The sequence below is a fragment of the Mustela putorius genome, unplaced genomic scaffold (genome assembly GCF_011764305.1).
Source record: "Mustela putorius furo isolate JIRA1106 unplaced genomic scaffold, ASM1176430v1.1 tig00000721_pilon_pilon_pilon, whole genome shotgun sequence".
In the NCBI taxonomy this organism is placed as follows: Eukaryota; Metazoa; Chordata; class Mammalia; order Carnivora; family Mustelidae; genus Mustela; species Mustela putorius.
This window is the reverse complement of record NW_025421456.1, coordinates 2,257,366-2,276,551: the sequence shown is the minus strand read 5'-3', so window position 1 is coordinate 2,276,551 and position 19,186 is coordinate 2,257,366. Positions and strand designations below refer to the sequence as shown.

Genomic DNA, 19,186 nt, shown 5'->3' with positions numbered 1-19,186 from the left:
CATATATACATTATACATATATATACATTACCATATATATGTATCAACGGAGGTTCAAGGTGGCATCTTCCCTAATTGCATCTTCATTAGGGAAATTTCAAGGCATGACTGAAGAAACACCAAATGAAATGAAAAGATGACATTATAAATTTGAGCATCAGTTACTACGTGAGCAGCATGTTAATGATTTGTGCACATTATATAATCGTGACAGTCATATGACATGTAGGTATTTTTACTCTCAATTAATAGATAAGAAAACTAAGAATCAGAGACCTTGAATAACCTGAGCAAGACTACCAGGCCAGTTAGTGGCTGGGTCAGATTTTAGAGCTTTGGAAACCAGTTAAGCTCACTGAAGGTCCCAGGGCTAACGTTAAGCTGGGGCGGCCCACTAGCAACTGCTGAAGTTTAACTCAGTTTATTCTAGAGACAGCCCTTTCCCAGACTCCAGGGATCAGCTAGCAGCCCAGGTTTAAGTCACCAGAAACTCAGGCCCCGCCTCTTCGGCCGGCGCAGGCGTTTTTCCTCCCGCCGCCGTTTGGCAGATCTCCGCCCCTGCTCTGTAGCCTTCGCGGCGGCCTTCATTCGCCTGCGACCCTGTCGCCGTGACTGACGTCACGGGCATCGGCCTCCCCATTGGCCCATTTCAATAGTCGCGGGATACTTGAACTGCACGAACAGCCGCCGCTCCGGCGGGCTGCTCGCTACATCTTGGGGGCGTCTTTAGCCCTGCACGCCTGAGAGTTCCTGCCCACGCCTTTCGCAACCTCTTCGGAACAGCGCGATCCCGAGCAAGCAGGCTGGCCCGGGCTGTGGCGGCTGGCTACGACTGGAGCGTTTCTCGGCGGGGTCGGCCGGACGGAGTACACGCTGCTTGGCGCCGCAGGCTGATCCCGCCGCAACCCCGGGAGCAGTGATGTTGGGCAGCTCCGAGCCCGGTCCTGCGGCCCGCGAGGCGGGCTCATCGCTGCTAACATTGCAGCATACGGCGCTCCAAGAGGACCAGGAGAACATCAACCCTGAGAAGGCGGCGCCCGCCCAGCAACCACGGACCCGGGCGGGGCTGGCGGTACTGAAGGCCGGGAACCCGCGCGTTCCAGCGCCGCAGCAGAGGCCCAAAACACGACGGGTAAAGAAATGAGCGATGTCTGCGGGAGGGAGGGCGGAGCGGGAGTTTTGCACGAGGTTTAGCAGGCCGAGGAGCGTGGAGAGAAGGTATCTTCCGAGCCTTTTTAAGGGAGGCCTGGGTTTAGAATCCCCTTGGTCCCCCTTTTTCTGGCATGTGCGATGCCACTTATAGCTTCTCTCCCATTGCTCTCTTCGTCTCTCTGTGTTTTGCTGTTTAGCTGCTCTTTTTTGGGGATATTTTTCTATAGATAAGGTCAAACCGGTTACCCCTACGTGTGTCCGCGCTTTTCTCGCCGCTTTAAACACTAGGCACTGCCCTGGGATCTGGACCCCCTTCCTGCTTTCCATATGGTTAAGATTACCTCTATTTTAGGAAAGGGTATAAAAAATATTTTGCTTTTAGTAAATTCCGCCATTTTACCGGATTTGCTCTGTTGCTCCACCCTGGGGCGAAAGTGATGAACCAACACCTCTTAGCCGGCTCTCCTAAACTTGTCATCTTTCAGCCTGCCATTCCCCTCATCTTGTAGCCTTGATTAGTTTTACATAATGTCACTTAGTGTTGTGATTCTTTATATAACTTATGTAGGAATGCCTGTACGGAATTTAAACATCCCACTCAAACTTTACTGCCTGGATTTTGTCCCAGGTAGTTTAACTTCCTGAGAGTATTTGGTAATGAAAACAGAAACAGACCCCTAAGGGGAAGAAAGCAAAATTCCATTTAATGGACTCAAAGCCAGATATTTCTTTCTTTTTAGGTTGCACCTCTTAAGGATCTTCCTGTAAATGATGAACATGTCACTGTTCCTCCCTGGAAAGCAAACAGTAAACAGCCTGCATTTACCATTCATGTGGATGAAGCAGAACAAGAGACTCAAAAGAGGCCAGCTGAACCTAAAAAAACAGAACATGAAAATGTACTGGCTTTTAATTCAGCTATTACTTTACCTGGACCAAGAAAACCACTGGTACCTCTTGATTATCCAATGGATGGTAGTTTTGGTAAGTTTTAAAGAACATGTATATCAAATCAATATAATCATAATTATTAAATAGGCTGAATTAATGATATTTTGCATTTTAAGACATTATCTTCCCTGATCCTTATTACTTAATGAAATTGCTTTAATGTAACAAAGTTTCAAAAGTGTGTGACTTACCTCCGATCTCACAGCTAATACAACCTAGTGACTTATAAATCCTAATTGGGTGCTCCTCCCTTACCGGTATACTACCAATCACATCAGTTTAAGTAGATCTCATACACCTTCCTTACTTGGGAGAATAGATTTCAGTTGTACTGATAAAACTCACTTTGTACATACCACTTCAGAGAATATTTGAATAGGATATACCTTTCAATATTGTGATATCTAACATCTCTTGTGGCTTTAAAATTTTCTGTAAATCTAGTCTGGTACCAGAGAGGGACACTATCCTGTGAGTCAAGAGTTCAATTATGGCTGTTTGCAGTTAATCACATATAAAATAAAGTAGCTGCTATAAAGAAAGGTCGGTCAGCAGTTTGTGCAACTTCTTTACCATAGATCTGTCGAGTCACTGATAACTCAAGTTCAGTCTCATTTAGGTTTTAGTTCTTTTGTGGGAGTAGCAGGAAAATCCTTTAGAAATAAAGTAATTTTTGTATTTTTATTGAAAATTTATAAGACGTTTTAACCTCAAATGAACCTTGAAGTGAAAAGAGTAATGAATGATATTCCTTGCCTCAAAGGGTCATTTAAAATGATAAAACACAAAACACTTGTTGATTGTAGTACTAATTTGTTGGAACAGCTCATAACAAAACTAATTTTCATTGACACTTTAGCCCTCCTAGTTATTGCTACATTGTACCCTGAATTTATCAGACTTTGTGGTCTGCAAACTCTTGGGGTAAATAGTACATAATATCACAAAACTTGGATTTTAACTCTGTCTTCATAGGATCACTGTGCTATCTCTTCTTCTCCCTCATGGAAAATGAATCATACTTTAACATAATACATTTTCAAATGCACTTTCCTTTTAATGGCCTATTCGTATTTTCTCTTGTTGATTAAAACCAAGTGTACAGAGGTACTAAAGCCAGAGTGAAATATTCTATGTACTTTATCATAAGAAGCCCTTTTTAGCTGGATGAAAGAAAAGCTTTTGTATGGGACACTTTACAAGGGCAATCAGTTTTGGCCATTACATTAATTAGAAAATTAAACAATGAACTTAATCATACTTTTATATTCTCCCAGAGTCACCACATACTATGGATATTTCAATTGTATTAGAAGATGAGAAGCCATTGAGTGTCAATGAAGTCCCAGACTACCATGAGGACATTCACACATACCTTAGGGAAATGGAGGTAAGAGCTCTTAGAATCCAGTTTTTATACTGTTGTTTATTCATTGTGGCGAAATGAAACTGAGAGGATGTTTTTAAGTTCTTTAGCTGCTAGTGAATTATTGTAATGTTATACTTGTGTTTCTGATATGTAGCATCTTTGTTAATGGTAGAATAATCTAATTGCAATTTTAACATTATACTAAGTAACTTTCTCAACAGGTAAAATGTAAGCCTAAAGTGGGTTACATGAAGAAACAGCCAGACATCACTAACAGTATGAGGGCTATCCTTGTGGACTGGTTAGTTGAAGTAGGAGAAGAATATAAACTACAGAATGAGACCCTGCACTTGGCTGTGAACTACATTGATAGGTTCCTTTCATCGATGTCTGTGTTGAGAGGAAAACTTCAGCTTGTGGGCACTGCTGCTATGCTGTTGGCCTCGTAAGTTCAGCTTGGTTTGTTGGAATAAGTGATTGATACCTTTCTGTGTAGGGAAGAAGTTGTGATTTTTAAGATTGTAGCATTTTAATAAAAAACACAAGGCAGAAAGTCAGAGACTACTTTAGAGGTAGCAATATGAAACAGTGTGTGAAACTAATTTAGGATATTAATCTTCCCAGATCTAGATTCCAGGGGACCTTCTTGAATGAAGATGAGAGACTGGCTACATTTTAATAAACTAGGAGTAGATTACCAAGTTTGAAAGTGTGGTTCCTTCTATCAAAAAGTGCCTTTCTGGCATAAAATCTTTATTAAAAAATATGTATTAAATTACTTTTTAATTAATTTGTTAAAATAAATTTAAAGAATTTATCTTCTCCCATGGAAATTAGATATATTAAAAAATTAAAAATGTTTATTTTACTAAGAATTTCCTAAATTTTCAGTTATGTGGTAATAAACTCTGGCATTATTCCCATCTTGGAACTCTCTTGCTTCTTATATCTTTTGACTGCATTGGGGAAAAATCCCAAGTCCTGGATGGATTTGGGTCTTTTAGTTAGCATTTATCTAGCTCTGCTGGAAATGGGCAAACAGGCAATTGGCGGAGTGTAGGTTTTGGACATATTTCATGCTAAAGGGATTTCAGAATTAGATAAACAGCTTGCTTCTCTTTTTGGAAGGACTGATTACTTAAAACTTTTTTTATTGTAGAAAGTTTGAAGAAATATACCCCCCAGAAGTAGCAGAGTTTGTGTACATTACAGATGATACCTATACCAAGAAACAGGTCCTGAGAATGGAGCACCTAGTTTTGAAAGTGCTCGCTTTTGATCTAGCTGCACCAACAGTAAATCAGTTTCTTACTCAATACTTTCTGCACCAGCATTCTGCCAACTGCAAAGTTGAAAGTTTAGCAATGGTAAGTTCTTTTCATTTGTTGAATGAAGAGTCTTAGGTCACACAGCTTAATTATATAGCTTTGGTCAAGGGATTTAGTATTTTGGGGACAAATTAGTGTTGCAATATAAAGAGAGCCTACCACTGGCAGAAGATAACATGAATTGGGAAATACCAAGGAAAGTGGTATGAGGATGAAGTCTAAGAAATGGTAGCCAGAAGAGTTGTTTTAAAAATTATTGGAAGAGGAAAAAATATAGGATGAGGACAGATAAGGTTATGGGAGTTTTTTTCCTTTGGCTGCCATAGAGCCAACCTTTTAAAGATTTTGTTTCTTTGAGAAAGAGAGAGCACAGAGAGGGAGGGAGAAGCAGACTCCCCACTAAGCAGGGATCCTGATGTGGGGCTTGACCCCAAAACCCTGGGATCATGACCAGAGCCGAAGGCAGACATTTAACCGACTGAGTCACCCAGGTGCCCTGCCATAGAGCCAGTCTTAAAGACAGGAACATATTTGGGCAGAAGGGGGAATTTTGAGGCTTGAATCCTGGAGCTCTTGTGATCAAAAAGTATATTTGCTCTTTCATTCCAGTTTTTGGGAGAATTAAGTCTCATAGATGCTGACCCCTATCTAAAGTACCTGCCATCAGTTATAGCTGCAGCAGCTTTTCATTTAGCACTCTACACAGTCACAGGACAGAGCTGGGTATGTATCACCATGTCCTCACACATCTGTCTTGCAACTTAAATTTTATTTCTGCCAGGTAAGTTAGATAACTTCTATACAAGTGTTGCTAGAGGTACCTACCTGGAAAAAAAAGTTCAAAAAATCTATGCTATTTAAAGTGTCCTGTTTAGTAACATACGTTTGCTTGTTAGGTAGAAAGCTTTGTTATTCTTGGGTTTGAAAGATGTGCTTAAAGAATTAGGACCATAAGACCTGCTGTTGGCAGGGAAAGTAGTAAAAACTGATCAAAGTCAGCATAAAAGATGGAATAAGGGCTTGAGAAATCTGGAAGATCTGCTAGTTGTAGGTGTTAAGTCTTGAAATTTAACAAAACTCAAGTTTAATGCCAATACTATAACTCACTGTAGTTAGTGTCTGTTGCTAAAAACAAAACTCAGTGGTTTTCTACTCCCTTCTCTGCAGCCTGAATCTTTAGTTCAAAAGACTGGATATACCTTGGAAAGTCTTAAGCCTTGTCTCATGGACCTTCACCAGACCTACCTCAGAGCACCACAGCATGCACAACAGTCAATAAGAGAAAAATATAAAAGTTCAAAGTAAGAATTAACATTAATAGATATTTAAAAAGCTTGCTTTTTCAGGCCACCACATGATTGAGATCCTTGACATTTTAACTTTATCAAAATTCACAAAACAAGCACAGGCTCCTTGTAGCCAGGTGTTTTGAGTAGGTTGTAGTTATGCTTTATGTCTTGCATTTGAGGGAGAAAAGGGGAGAACGGGGCATGCTTGCATGTTGTGGACATTCTATAACCATTAATTTCAATCAGAATAGAAACAGCATTTCTGTATTCCATGATCTTTACCCAATGAATATTTACTGAGTTTTTTTCCTACTTACAGGTATCATGGTGTTTCTCTCCTCAACCCACCAGAGACACTAAATGTGTAACAGTGAAAGACTGCTTTTGTTTTCTAAAATGTAAATCATTCAAAGTATATGGTGTACAGTTTTTGTAAGGTTTTAATTTTACAATCATTTCTGAATAGCGTTATGGTCAAGTACAAATTATGGTATCTATTACTTTTTAAATGGTTTTAATTTGTATATCTTTTGTACATGTAACTATCTTAGATATTTGGCTAATTTTAAGTGGTTTTGTTAAAGTATTAATAATGCCAGCTGTCAGCACAGTAAGAATAAGAACTAATAAATGATTTGGAAAATTTGGTTTTTGCAAGTCAAATCTGATTTGACTTTATGATATCACTCTGAAGAATTATTTTGATTTACTGTAGAAGGGAACTGGGAAGGCTTCTCCTGAAATTGAAAAATAGTTTTAGGAAAACAGATAAAAGTTTGAGCATTCATTTTTCCTAAGGAACTGGATCAATTTGGTGACTTGAGCATAATCTAAGCATATGTGGAATAAATCTGTACTTATTTATCAGTTGTGATGATCCTGAGAATTTTTCAGCCCTTTGTACACACTATGAAAATGCTGTTTCATTCCTCATCAACTTTTCCACTTTACTGAAGTGACAATTATTTAAAACCCGCTAAGTTGTTCAGAGGTTTATTTTAAAGCACAATGTAAAAAATCATATAAAGAATCGACTAGATTTTATAATGGATTTGTGAATAGAAAAATACTCAAGTTATGAGCACTGAATAAATATCCTTTTAATAGTTATATACACAAATATACAACTATATGAGCTTCAATTAGCAGCTCTCTTCTTTTTTCTTTTTCTCACTGGCTTTTTACTTGGTGCTTCTTGTTTTGCACTGGTGGTCTGTGTTCTGTGAATAAAATAAATTAAAGTTTACTAACAGTATTAGCACTATAAAGCCGATACAATGGATGGTTTACCAGACTTAAACCATTTTGCTCATTTAAAGTCTGGACTACCAAAATAGGAGATTTTTGTTTTGTTTGTTTTGTTTTTCCCCCAGGAGAATATATAACATTTGCCAACTAAGAATAGTTGTGACCTTAAAATTCAATGACCTTAAAAGGCCATCTATACAGTTTTATAGAATTAGATCCTGTTGTTAAATCTCAGTTTGAAGAAACTAAGAAGGAAGAGCTGGATTTAAAAAAAAAAAAAAAGTGTGTGTGTGTGTGTGTGTGTGTCTTTGTTTAGAGTAGGATAAGATGAGAATAAAACCAGAGAAGTCTTGAGTTATGTGTATACATTTGAAATAAACCATAACTTTGTTACCTTATTTTCTTTGGGTTCTTGTCTGGTTCTAAAATGATCATTTCTTCTTCTTCACTGTCTGAGAGTACTATAGGGGCATCTTTAAGAAAATGTTGAGGAAACAATATAAGTTATAATCTCTTGGAAAATTTCTACATGGGTTTATGTAAGCAGTTCTAAAATTCTATTTCCATACAAACAGTCCCAACTACTCTTGAGTAGAGGCTTACAGAACTACTTGTTTTCTCCTTCCCTGAAGTAACTCCCTGGAGCTCTGAAAAATAACACATACTTTATTTCCTAAGAATTCTGTAATTATATGACCATTTTGTACATGTCATAATAGGGGGGGAAAGTCTATACAGCTTCTCCCTATTATAAACAACACTGGAAGGAAAATACCTAGAAGAATTATTACTGGGTCAAGAGGTATATACATTTTAAAAAATATTTTGCCAAATCCACCCAAAATACTCTTTCAATTTTTATTAAAAATTCATTTTCCCTATGCACCCTTGCCAATGGTGGTTTGTTTTGTTTTTAAGATTTTGTTTATTTGAGAGGGAGAGAAAAAACACAAACAGGGAGAGGGACAAGCAGCCTCCACATTCAGCATGGAGCCCTAACTAGGGCTTGACATCATGACCTGAGCAAGAGTCAAGAGTCACACACTTAACCTGAACCACCCAGGTGCCCTGATTTTTAATACTCTCTGATACAGTAGTGAGAAGACATCCCTTTTGGCTTTGAATTTATTTCCTTTATTATTAGTAAGGTTGTTCATGAAATATGTTACTGGCCATTTGTACCTGACAATTACTTTGTTATCTTTTGCCAGTTTTTCTTCTGAGCCTTAGTTAATGATGTATATAAAGTGTGAATTAACCCTTTTCCCAGGTGGCATATCAATTGAGTTTTCAATTTGTTTCTCGTGTTCATGTGCTTTAGAAAGGCTTTACCTGCTTTATCCTCCCAATTATCTTAGGTCCATTTTCATTATTCAGTTGAAAATATTACTCTTCAAAGCAGTAATTGAATGTTTAGCTATTAATCTTACTAATCTTAGAAAAATATTTCACAAATATATAAAGAGGCATATGCTAAGATGCTTTACTATAGCACTATAACAAAATGGTAACATTTATCAATAAGGGAATATTATTAAGCCAACCTAGTTATTGTCAAAGCTAGAATTCTATATAGCATTTAAAAATGTGGCTGATGACATGAAAAAATTCTAAAGATTGATTCACAGTCCCTGTGTTTAAGCTTATATTGGTATAAATATATAGTAAATAAATACATGGAACACGGTCTAAAAAAATAATACCAAACAGAAGTAACCTCTAGGAAAGCTCCCAATCAATAGGCAATTTTTTCCCCCTTAGAAAAATCCCAGCAGGCTCTCAGTAATATTTATAAGTAATTAATCTCATTCCTTGAAGGTAGGCAGGTATGTACATTATGTACCTAAACAGGTACTTCACTATTTTTTTCGGCCAGATTTAGTAAATATACCCTTTAGTTCTCTGCCAGCCTACTTGCTACATCGATCCTTGTATGGTTTAGGTTTGAAAAACCCAATTCATGATTATAATGGGCCAAGTAAGAATTTGGTTTTCTGGACAGTAAAAATACCCACAGGTTAAAAACAATTTTTTCTAGTTCTACAGCTTTCAGGATGCAAAGAACACCTAGGACTACCATTACTCCAGGTGATTCTAGAGTTCTGTATGTTCTAATGCTGCTATAATAACAGCCATATATAGCTATTTATTTTTATATTAACTAAAATTAAATTTAGAATTCAATTCTGTCACAAACCACATTTCAAATGTTCCATATCTGCCTGTGGCTAGTGGCTATTATATTTATTAAACAGTATATGCATAGAACATTTCTAACATTATAAACAGTTCCATTTGGACAGCTCTAATGTATGTTATGATATGGGCTTTTTATGTTTGAATCTAGACACTACAAAGAAAAAATGGCATGGAGGAATGAACTTAAGGAACTCAGACCTTTAAAACTGGCCCACATATTTTCTTTTATACATATAAAAGAAAAAAAAATTTTTAACTAAAATGCCACTATATACCAGAGTACTATTACTCCACAAAGCATGTTCTTTTAGAAAAGAATTGGAATTCTGTAATTAGCATCAACAGTTTAACTGAAATTGAAGCCACAAAATATTTAGCCTCTCTTTTAGAGGAATATAAAATAAGATCCCGAAAAAAGGAAGGTATATGTATTATGTATATATAATATATGTAATTACATAAAAGCCATAATAGTGTTACCTACCTTGACTTCCAATATTGGAGACTTCTACTCCAATGTCCATTTTTATACTATCAAGAATGATTGCTTCATCAGTGCCATCTTCATCTTCCTCTTCCTTCTCAGAGTCTTCAAGGTCACCCCAGGAGTTCTCTACTCCCTCTCCAATTTGGGCAGTTCCAGGAGTCCAAAGCACAGGATTAGAAACACTTAACAAGTTAAGGAAACTATGAGTAACAAAAATACTGCCATTTGGTACAGTGTTGAAAAAGATGAGAGAAAAAGTTTTAAGACTGAAGAGTGCATCAAGTTTGTGCAAAAAAACTGCACTAATAGCTACGCTATGGGTGGCTAAACAAAAAGAAAGAAAACAATGTTAACTCAGGTAAGATTTTATGGAAACAACAGAAGTACTGAGACATACTGGCTCTCAACAGTTGCAGTAATAAATATGGTGAATGGATTAATAAATTAATTTCCAAGAACAATGTGTAATAGATATAAAGTGCTTAACTGAGATTAGATAGATATATATAGATAGATATAAAGTGCTTGACTGAGATTAAGGAACAATTTTTCAAAGAAAAATGCTGTAAATTGGCCAGTGAGATAGAAAATTTTCAGTTTTTGTAGGATAGCCAAAGAATTTTATCAGACTCAATAAGACTAATCACTGTCTTGTATCTTCAATGTTTTCTCTAATAAAGCAGTGTTTCAGAAAACAAACCAGTATGTACACCCTTCACATAATCTTAATAATGCTGAAAGTGTTATGAATCATGTTGTTACTGAAAAAAACCATCCAATAAAGATACACTTCTAAAGGAGGTTCAGCTTCAGCAATAATTTCTTCTGCTTTCTCTTCTACATCAGAGGTATCAATAGGGGCCTTTTCCATTTTAAATGCTGTGATTCTTTGACTTGCTATAGACTCTGCAAAGCCGTATTTTCCACCTTCTTTCCTGTGTGGATTTTTTATTTGGAGGTAGGGAGGGATGAAGGGGGAATAAAAGGTGAAAGAGCAAACAGGAAGGGAAAAGTTAACCATTTTATCCTTTTGATGGAGGAGAAACATTGAGAAAAAAGCTGACGAACTTAACCTCACCAATTTACTATGCTTATCAAGAGAAATAAGTTACTGTAATTTATTGAAACATGTGCCAGGCAAGTGCTAAGCGCTTTAAGTATATTATTTTCTTATCCTCAAACCTGTCCTACCAGGTAGATATTACCTCCCACATCACAGAAGACACTGGAGTGGTGCGTTATGGAAGAAGCAGAGAACCAACCCCCATTTGTGCTGCTTCTGTTAAATGAGCTCCTCGATTTTCTTTTTGTTTTGGGTTTTTTTTTTTTTAAGATTTTATTCATTTAGGGATGCCTGGGTGGCTCAGTCAGTTAAGCGGCTGCCTTTGGCTTGGGTCATGATCCCAGCGTCCTGGGATCGAGTCCCACATAATGGTTCCTTGCTCCGCAGGGAGCCTGCTTCTCCATCTGCCTCTGCCTGCCACTCTGCCTGCCTGTACTCTCTCTGTCTCTCTGACAAATAAATAAATAAATCTTTAAAAAAAAAAAAAGATTTTATTCAATTATCTGAAATAGGGAGAGAGCCAGAGAGAAAGCATGAGCAGAGGGGAGGGGCAGAGGCGGAAGCAGACTCCCCACTAAACAGGGAGCCCAATGCAGGGCTTGATCCCAGGATCCTGGGACCATGACCTTAGCTGATGGGAGGTGCTTAATCAACTAAGCCACCCAGGTGTCCCAAAATGATTTTTTTTTTTAAAGAAAAATATTATGTGGCTTCTCAATACAGATTATATTTAAATTGGAATACAATAGAACACTTCCGTATATTCAACTTAGATTAACAGGTAAGGAAAAATGGGAGTGTGAAAATTATATGGTTACTCTTATGCAAGAAAGTCCTTAACAGAAAAATCTGTTAAAAATAAAAAGACCATTTAGGGCTAAAAAGAATTAAACTTACCTTACTTTCCGGTCATTCTCCAAAGCCTTCTGTATTAGCTCTGTAATTTCCAGTACTTTCACACCAGCTATTTTACTACATCTCAAAACCTATTTATAAAAGTACATTCTGTTATTTAAAGACAACCACACAGCTTTCTTCAACAAAACTATAATGTGAGAATAGTTTTTCTACCTTTAAAATATAAGCTTGACCTTTTCAAATATGAAAATACAATGTAAACACAAATTAATGCAAAATGTGAGACTTGTTTTAAAATACCTCAAGAAATATCACATTAAGAAAAGAGACTCAAAAACTTCTCTGACAGTGTAAAAGATACCACTGAAAAGGCCACAGATATACATTATATACTCAGGGATGCACTAACTACCGTTCTGTATGAGTGACCCAAAACAGTTCAAAACATGGCTGCAGTATCCCTTGGGAAATTATAAAGCAGAGATTCCAGGCCTCAGGGACCTAATGGATCAGAATCTCTGGAAATAGGGATCTGGTAATGGCCATAATACTGGTCATAGAAACTAACATGGCACATTTAATATATACTATACACTGCAATATACCCATGTATTTATCCTTACAGTTCTAACAACTTTATTCCTGTTTTAATTCCGTTTTACAGATAAAGAAGCCAAGGCACAAAGATATGAAATCATTTGCAAAAGGTCAGTTAGTATAAGGCAGAACTGAAATTTCAACTAAAGCAGTCTCTGTGCTATATGCTATATTTCAATCTATATTCTAGAAGCCTTCAGGTGAATCCGATATGTAGCTAGATTTGTGAACTACTGTTTATTGAAAACCCAACTTCTGAGAGTACCTAATTTCTACCCTTTTGACACTTTTTTTTTTTTTTTGAATAAGAAGATGAATCTCTTTTCTCACTGGAAAGGATATATTGTAGTCACCAGTCAACACAATGTAATAATATTGAAATCAGATGCTAACATATCCTAGAATCACTAAAAATATCCTTGATGACTATCCTTGATGGTTTTTTAGTTAATAAAACAAGAAAAAGCAAAACAAAACAAAAACAAGAAAAAACTTCTAAAAAGAAGAGACCTATTCTTAAAAGAACATTAATCAAAGCACTAACTTGATCTTTCAGCAGCATTATCCCACCACTGGACTGGATAGTACAAATCTCTCGATGCTTGTTCATGGCAATCACCAGCAGGCCATCCATTACACGTTCTTCCCGTTCATTGGGATCCACCAATAAATATGTACTGAAATGAATATTAATTGGACCTGATTAAATTCAAGGCTAAACGCTTGTCAATTTTAAGATAGTGAATATTTTTAAAAGATAGCATTAATAAAAGTCAACAGAGTAAAGGTCTAAGCCTATGGATGTGAACACTTTAATGGGAAAAGAGATGAGAATTATAGTTTTTATGGACAAAATAAATGCTGAGGGGGCTATCACTAGCTATTACAGTAAAATCACAAGTTCACATTAGTTTTCTTTAAATAGTACACAATCTAAACCTAGTGCTATCACTTTCATTAAATGACTTATTGCTCATCAATAAAAACTACATTATTTTGTTAATTTGGAAAGTCCCCTAGTGTGTCCTAGATTCTGAAGTTCTCCTAGGTTCTGCTAATGGATCATTAAAAGAATACTATTTCTACATTTTCCAATGTTGGCCTCTAGACACATGTGGCTGATATATACATGTGCAAAATACAGATGTCAAAGATTTAGTAGAAATAAAAGAATATACAATATCTGATGAATAATTTTTACACTATATACTAAGACAATATTTTACATATAAGAGAAAATATATTTTATATTTCTCTTGGTATTTTACATATAAAAGAAAATAATTTTTATACTATATACTAAGACAATATTTTACATATAAGAGAAAATATATATCAAAATCAATTTTCCCTGTTTCTTTTTACTTTTAATGTGGCTACTAGAAAATTTTAAATTACATATATTGCTCATGCTGTATTCCTACTGGACAGTGCTGGTCTATTTCCCACTAATGAAATTCTACACTATAATGACTAGAAGTTGAAAGCTTCCCTAGTTTTTATTCATAAAATTGTTAAAATATCTTATTTATATCTCCCTTTGTTTCAGAAGAGATTTAAGTAAAGGTACTGCTACATGGACCTATGACTTGGTTTTTCTTTTCTTTTTTTTTTTTAAATTTATTTGTTTATTTGACAGTTAGAGTGTACAAGTAGGCAGAGCAGTAGGCAGAGGGAGAAGCAGACTCTCCACCGAGCAGGGAGTCCAACGTGGGGCTCGATCCCAGGACCCTGGGATCATGACCCAAGCCAAAGGCAGTCGCTTAACAGACTGAGCCACCCAGGCGCCCTTGGTTTTTCTTTTGTAGGAAGAATTAGTGAATTGTGAAGAAACTACTAGAGAGCTTAAGAAAACTAGACTTATCCCATTTGTGAACCATTCCGCCTTATGACTTGCTCCTCTAATATGCTCCAAAGTCCTATCTTCCATTAATCCACAGTAATTCTCACTCTACTTTCCTGAATTAGAACCTAACACAATTCGATTAACACCTGTACACCTCTAGCACCCACACTACAGGAAATTTATAAGTATCCTATGAAAAGTGTTGTGAAATCTCTTCATTACAGAAGAATTTGTCACTTCTATTGAGAAAGCTCTTTGCCAACGAATGCTCTTACAAAGAAAGAAAAAAAAAAACCTAAGGTGCTTTAATATTAGAGGAGGTGTTTATTCATCTGTCCACAACACATTTGAACAGAACAAAAAAGTTCCTAGCTGCATGTACAATTTTAGCCCATGACAAGAATGAGACTTACCCTTGCTGGAAGAAGGCAAAACTGACACAAATCGGCATGTGGTGGATGCTTAACGGTACAGGATCTCGCTCTTCAGGTGTATACTGTTTGAAAATAAAAGCTTCAAAAATTAGTCACTGAATTATAAACATAAAAAATATCGTGAATATCAAATATTAAAGTAAAAAACATATTTCCTTTAATCATTAGTTGAATACCTAAATTAATTCTTTCACAATTACCTGTTTGACTTTGCCACTCAGGGTTCCTTAAAATTTTATGCATATGTCAAAAAGCTTTACTGGGATATAAATACCATAAAATTCATTCATCTAAGTATGTATCTACTCATTTTGTAGTAATTTATAGTTATGTAACTATCACAATACAGTTTTTTGACCTTTCCAATACACCCCCGCCCAAATCTCCTTGAGCCTATTTGCAGTCACTTCTCATTCCCACTCCCAGCCCTAATCATTTGTATTTCACATCTGCTTCCTTTGAAGTTAGCACATTTCATCCATCTTGCAATATGTATCACTAGTTTGGTCCTTTTTACTGCAGAACAGTATGCCACTCCACATCATTCCACTGTATGGATGTATATCCATTCCACTGTATATATATATACCACTGTATGGATATACGTTTTTCGATATATGTTTTACCAGCTGATGAACATTTGGATTGGGGCTATTATGAGTAATGCTGCCATGGAACATTCACATGGAAGTCTTTGACTGAAAATGTACTATTATGTCTCCTGAGTAGATTTGTAGGCATGGAATTGCTGTGCTTTTTAAGAAACTGCCAAACTTTTCCAATGTGACCATACTACTACTCTACATTGCCACCAGGAGTAACTCTACAATATTTTTAAAATTTGATCTCTCTCTCTTTTACTTCCTTACACCAATTCCCTTTTCTAAAGGAGCATGTCTATTATTAATAAACCTTTGTCTCTACCTCTAGGTCTTTAGAGTCTACTCTAGTCTAATGCCTAAAAGCAGCACAAGAAAGACTGCCCAGAAATGTGGGCATCTGATGTTTCCTTCACAACTTTAAAACTCAAGCTATACAGTGTACTTTCATTATTCAAGCATGAATTCATGTAAATTGAAGTTGACATATTTAGCACAAGAGAAAGGCAATGTAAACAGTACATGTCAATAGTTTTCAAAATGTGGCCTTTCCTCTGGCAGCATCAGTATCATCTGAGAACTCTGGTAGAAGTACAAATTTGTAGGTTCTATCGCTACCCTACTCTCAGTGTGGAGCCTAGCAATATGTTTTAATAAGCCTTCTGGCTGTTTCTGAAGGACTTTAGCCAGAGTAAGCACACGTATTTCAATGTGCTGAGAACCATGTATTTCTAACATGTGGTTCCTAAACATAAGCCAACCACTTCATCTAATGCTCAATCCTAAGTTATCTGGTTTTATCCTAGGAAACCAAGATAGGGTGTGCTTTTATTGACAGACAATTTAATAAAAGAGATTTAAGAGTTTTCAGGGACAATTTTGACCATTTATCATTTTTGCCTTATCAACAAATCTCAGAACACACTTAATTACCATCTACAAAAAGAATTCACTAATAAAAGTTGCCTGAACATCAGGGATATTCATTCATTCATAGGGAGAAGCCTGTTTCGAATCATGGGAGCTCACCAGCGTTACTTCATCTCCTTGGACAGAGACATCGGGTCTTCGGAAGTGACACAAGGCTACAATTGCAGCAATGCTGGCAGCATCAATAATATTCCCATCATGATTTAATAAATGTAGGTCCACACGTATCTGCCAAACCTGAATGTAAGTTTAAAACAAAAATAAATCCTAACTGATCACAACCAGTGGCTATTCATAAGGAAAGTAACACTGCGTGCAAATTTTTCTCTTGCAGTTAAAATATACAGTTACTCCTTCTACTTTATCAATAAATGTGTATTAAGAGAAATGTTAAGCTAGGGCAACATCTGAAGTACCAATAGTTTACCTTTCTGTGAGTCACCTGACAACAATTAAATATACACTCTAAATATGTAGAACCATTGCACAATTATAAGATTTTCCCAAGCCTAAGTATATTTTTATTTTGTATCCCAACTTAAAAACCACAAACTCTTAGGTTTTACTTGACAATACTTACAATAATCCTATAAGTAATCCAAATAGGAAGTATCATATTCAATGATATAATGTAGAAAGTGACTTCTCTGGAGTCAAAAAGATAGTCAAAATACCCTAAACAAGAGTAAAGTTCTAAAACATTATCATGCAGCACAATTTATTGAGAGTAACATTTCCAATGTCAGTCTATCACTAACTCCCTGTGTAGCCCTTATAAGTCAATAAACCTACACAAAAGAAGGATTTAATCTGTTCTTCAGTTCCTCATTCCTAAAAAGAACATATTACCTGCTTCTATCAACTCAAAGAACAGAATAAAACAGAATATATGAAAAAACAAGTTCTTTGAATCAGATATTTTAACACACATCCAAGTTGATACTTTCACCAATGTTTATTGTCCCTTCAGAGAGAGAGATGACAAAGTTCTAGGGTAGCACTCAGGAACATTTGCAGTGAAGTGAATCAGCCTAAAACTGAATTAACGGAAGCTCTGAGAGTACAAGTACAGATATAAGAATCCATTAATCAGCAATACTCAACCTAAGATTATGATTAAGAATTTTGGGCATATCCCCACCTTTTCACCAGCAACAACACAGAGAGATTCAGTGTCTATACACTTCGAATTTCTTAGACATCTTTCCAAGAGTCGATTCAACTTCACCAAGAGATCTGACTGCCTATGAAAATAGGAATGGGCTAATGTCATGAAATATAACACCAGGCATTAAAACAATAGCTCACTGCTGTTATGTTCTCCTCTAGCTAAAAAGCAGCTTAAAAAAAGAAAAAAAAAAATGATTTAAGTACCTGCCAGGTTCAAAAGCTGGGGCAGCCATCTGAGATAGTTCAAGGTTAAAAAAAAGAATACCTTCTGTTGCCCTATTGAGCTTTGGAGAAACAAGTTCACAGGAAACCTGTCCAAGAACTCTGCAAAATAAAGCACAAATCTGTTAACTAAATATATATCCTTTCCAATTAAATATAAATTTAAAACATACCAATTAAGTTTTGATCTTACTCTAACAACATATTCAGTATGATGTATCATTAGAGACTGAAATTACATACAAAGTAGAGAATATATACAGAAATAAAACACATACTGGCATACACAAAAAGTGACAAGAAAAAAATCTCTTTTCTTACAACACTATTTCACAGATTTTTAAAAATCAATGATCTTTACTTTTTTCTAAAACAAATATTTATTGACACAAGAGCATGAAAACTTGCAATTTTTAAAGAGTTTTCATATGGCATAGCTGGCCACCATTATCTGAACAATCCTCACAGCTTTCAAATAAATAAAAAACCTAATTCTTATGTCAGGCAAATGAGAAAAGTAGGCCTACTTAATGGGAGGTGCAGAAAATAAATTCAGGACAATTACTACTGGCTGTATATACGACCTAAAGACATCAGAAAACTATGCAATACTCGGGATGAAAGATATATTCATGGTTAAAAAATTTTAAAAAATCTCTCGTTAAAGAAAATATACTTATTTTGGCAAAGAAACAATTAAGTCTGTCCAGACTTCTTAGATGCTTTGTGAGCAACTGAGTCATTAAGTTTCTTTTCAACTTCTCCCTATTGAGTTTTTATCAAATTTGAATCCTTTGTTACCTTGTTTTCCCAAGTTCCACAATACAGCACCCATAATCGGTCCCAAATGAGATCTTGATGTTCCTATAATCATAGGTTTGTCTGCCATCCAGCCGCTGTAAGCACAACATTCATTCTTTTATACCTTCAACAATTATTTACTGAGCAGCTACTCGATGCCAGGGCTAAACACTTGGAAATAGGTGGATTCTTAACCACTCCCCATAGGAAAGTGGAAACTAGGTTCCCGAGCACTCGTAGTCGCTGGTGTGACTCCAGCTTTTTGAACCCAACTTGGGGTGGGGGGGGGGATGCTTAAGGGACAGGGTGAACACGCCGGTGGTTCCTTCTAGGGGCTTCCTGGGCCTGCGAGGGTTGTGCGCGTTCAAACCGGAAGGCTGCGAGCGGCGGTGCGACCAGGGCGCCCACGCAGCGCGAAGTTCCCGGGACCATTTACCTTTTTCTCTTCGATGGCGCGGAGTAGGAAACGGCGCTCGCAGTTTGAGAGTGGTGTCTCCTTCATGCTGTAGGACCACAACACACCCTAGCACCGGAATCCGCTAGGAAAAGTGAACTTGATCCCCTTCACGCGCTCCCCGCTCGCTCTGACGCGCAGGAAATTTACGTCATCAAAGCTCCGCGACCAAGGCTGGGGCCGGTCGCT

At 36.6% G+C, this 19,186-nt stretch overlaps 2 protein-coding genes across 2 annotated transcripts; one reads left to right on the top strand and one right to left on the bottom strand.

Moving 5' to 3' along the window:
- The first annotated feature begins 687 nt into the window (after positions 1–687).
- Positions 688–6,956, top strand: CCNA2 (cyclin A2). The gene is made up of 8 exons (XM_004747984.3): positions 688–1,132; positions 1,893–2,136; positions 3,381–3,493; positions 3,694–3,917; positions 4,632–4,839; positions 5,410–5,523; positions 5,968–6,101; positions 6,409–6,956. The coding sequence occupies exons 1-8, from the start codon at positions 920–922 to the stop codon at positions 6,455–6,457; spliced, it is 1,299 nt and encodes a 432-aa protein (XP_004748041.1). The 5' UTR covers positions 688–919; the 3' UTR covers positions 6,458–6,956.
- Positions 6,957–7,164: 208 nt separating this feature from the next.
- Positions 7,165–19,151, bottom strand: EXOSC9 (exosome component 9). Its single transcript, XM_004747983.3, has 12 exons — positions 18,980–19,151; positions 18,544–18,638; positions 17,725–17,844; positions 17,492–17,594; positions 16,450–16,587; positions 14,801–14,883; positions 13,086–13,218; positions 11,984–12,072; positions 10,812–10,958; positions 10,021–10,205; positions 7,732–7,810; positions 7,165–7,309 (listed from the first exon to the last, which is right to left on the bottom strand). Exons 1-12 carry the CDS (start codon positions 19,043–19,045, stop codon positions 7,228–7,230), a joined length of 1,320 nt encoding a protein of 439 aa, XP_004748040.1. The 5' UTR covers positions 19,046–19,151; the 3' UTR covers positions 7,165–7,227.
- Positions 19,152–19,186: the final 35 nt, after the last annotated feature.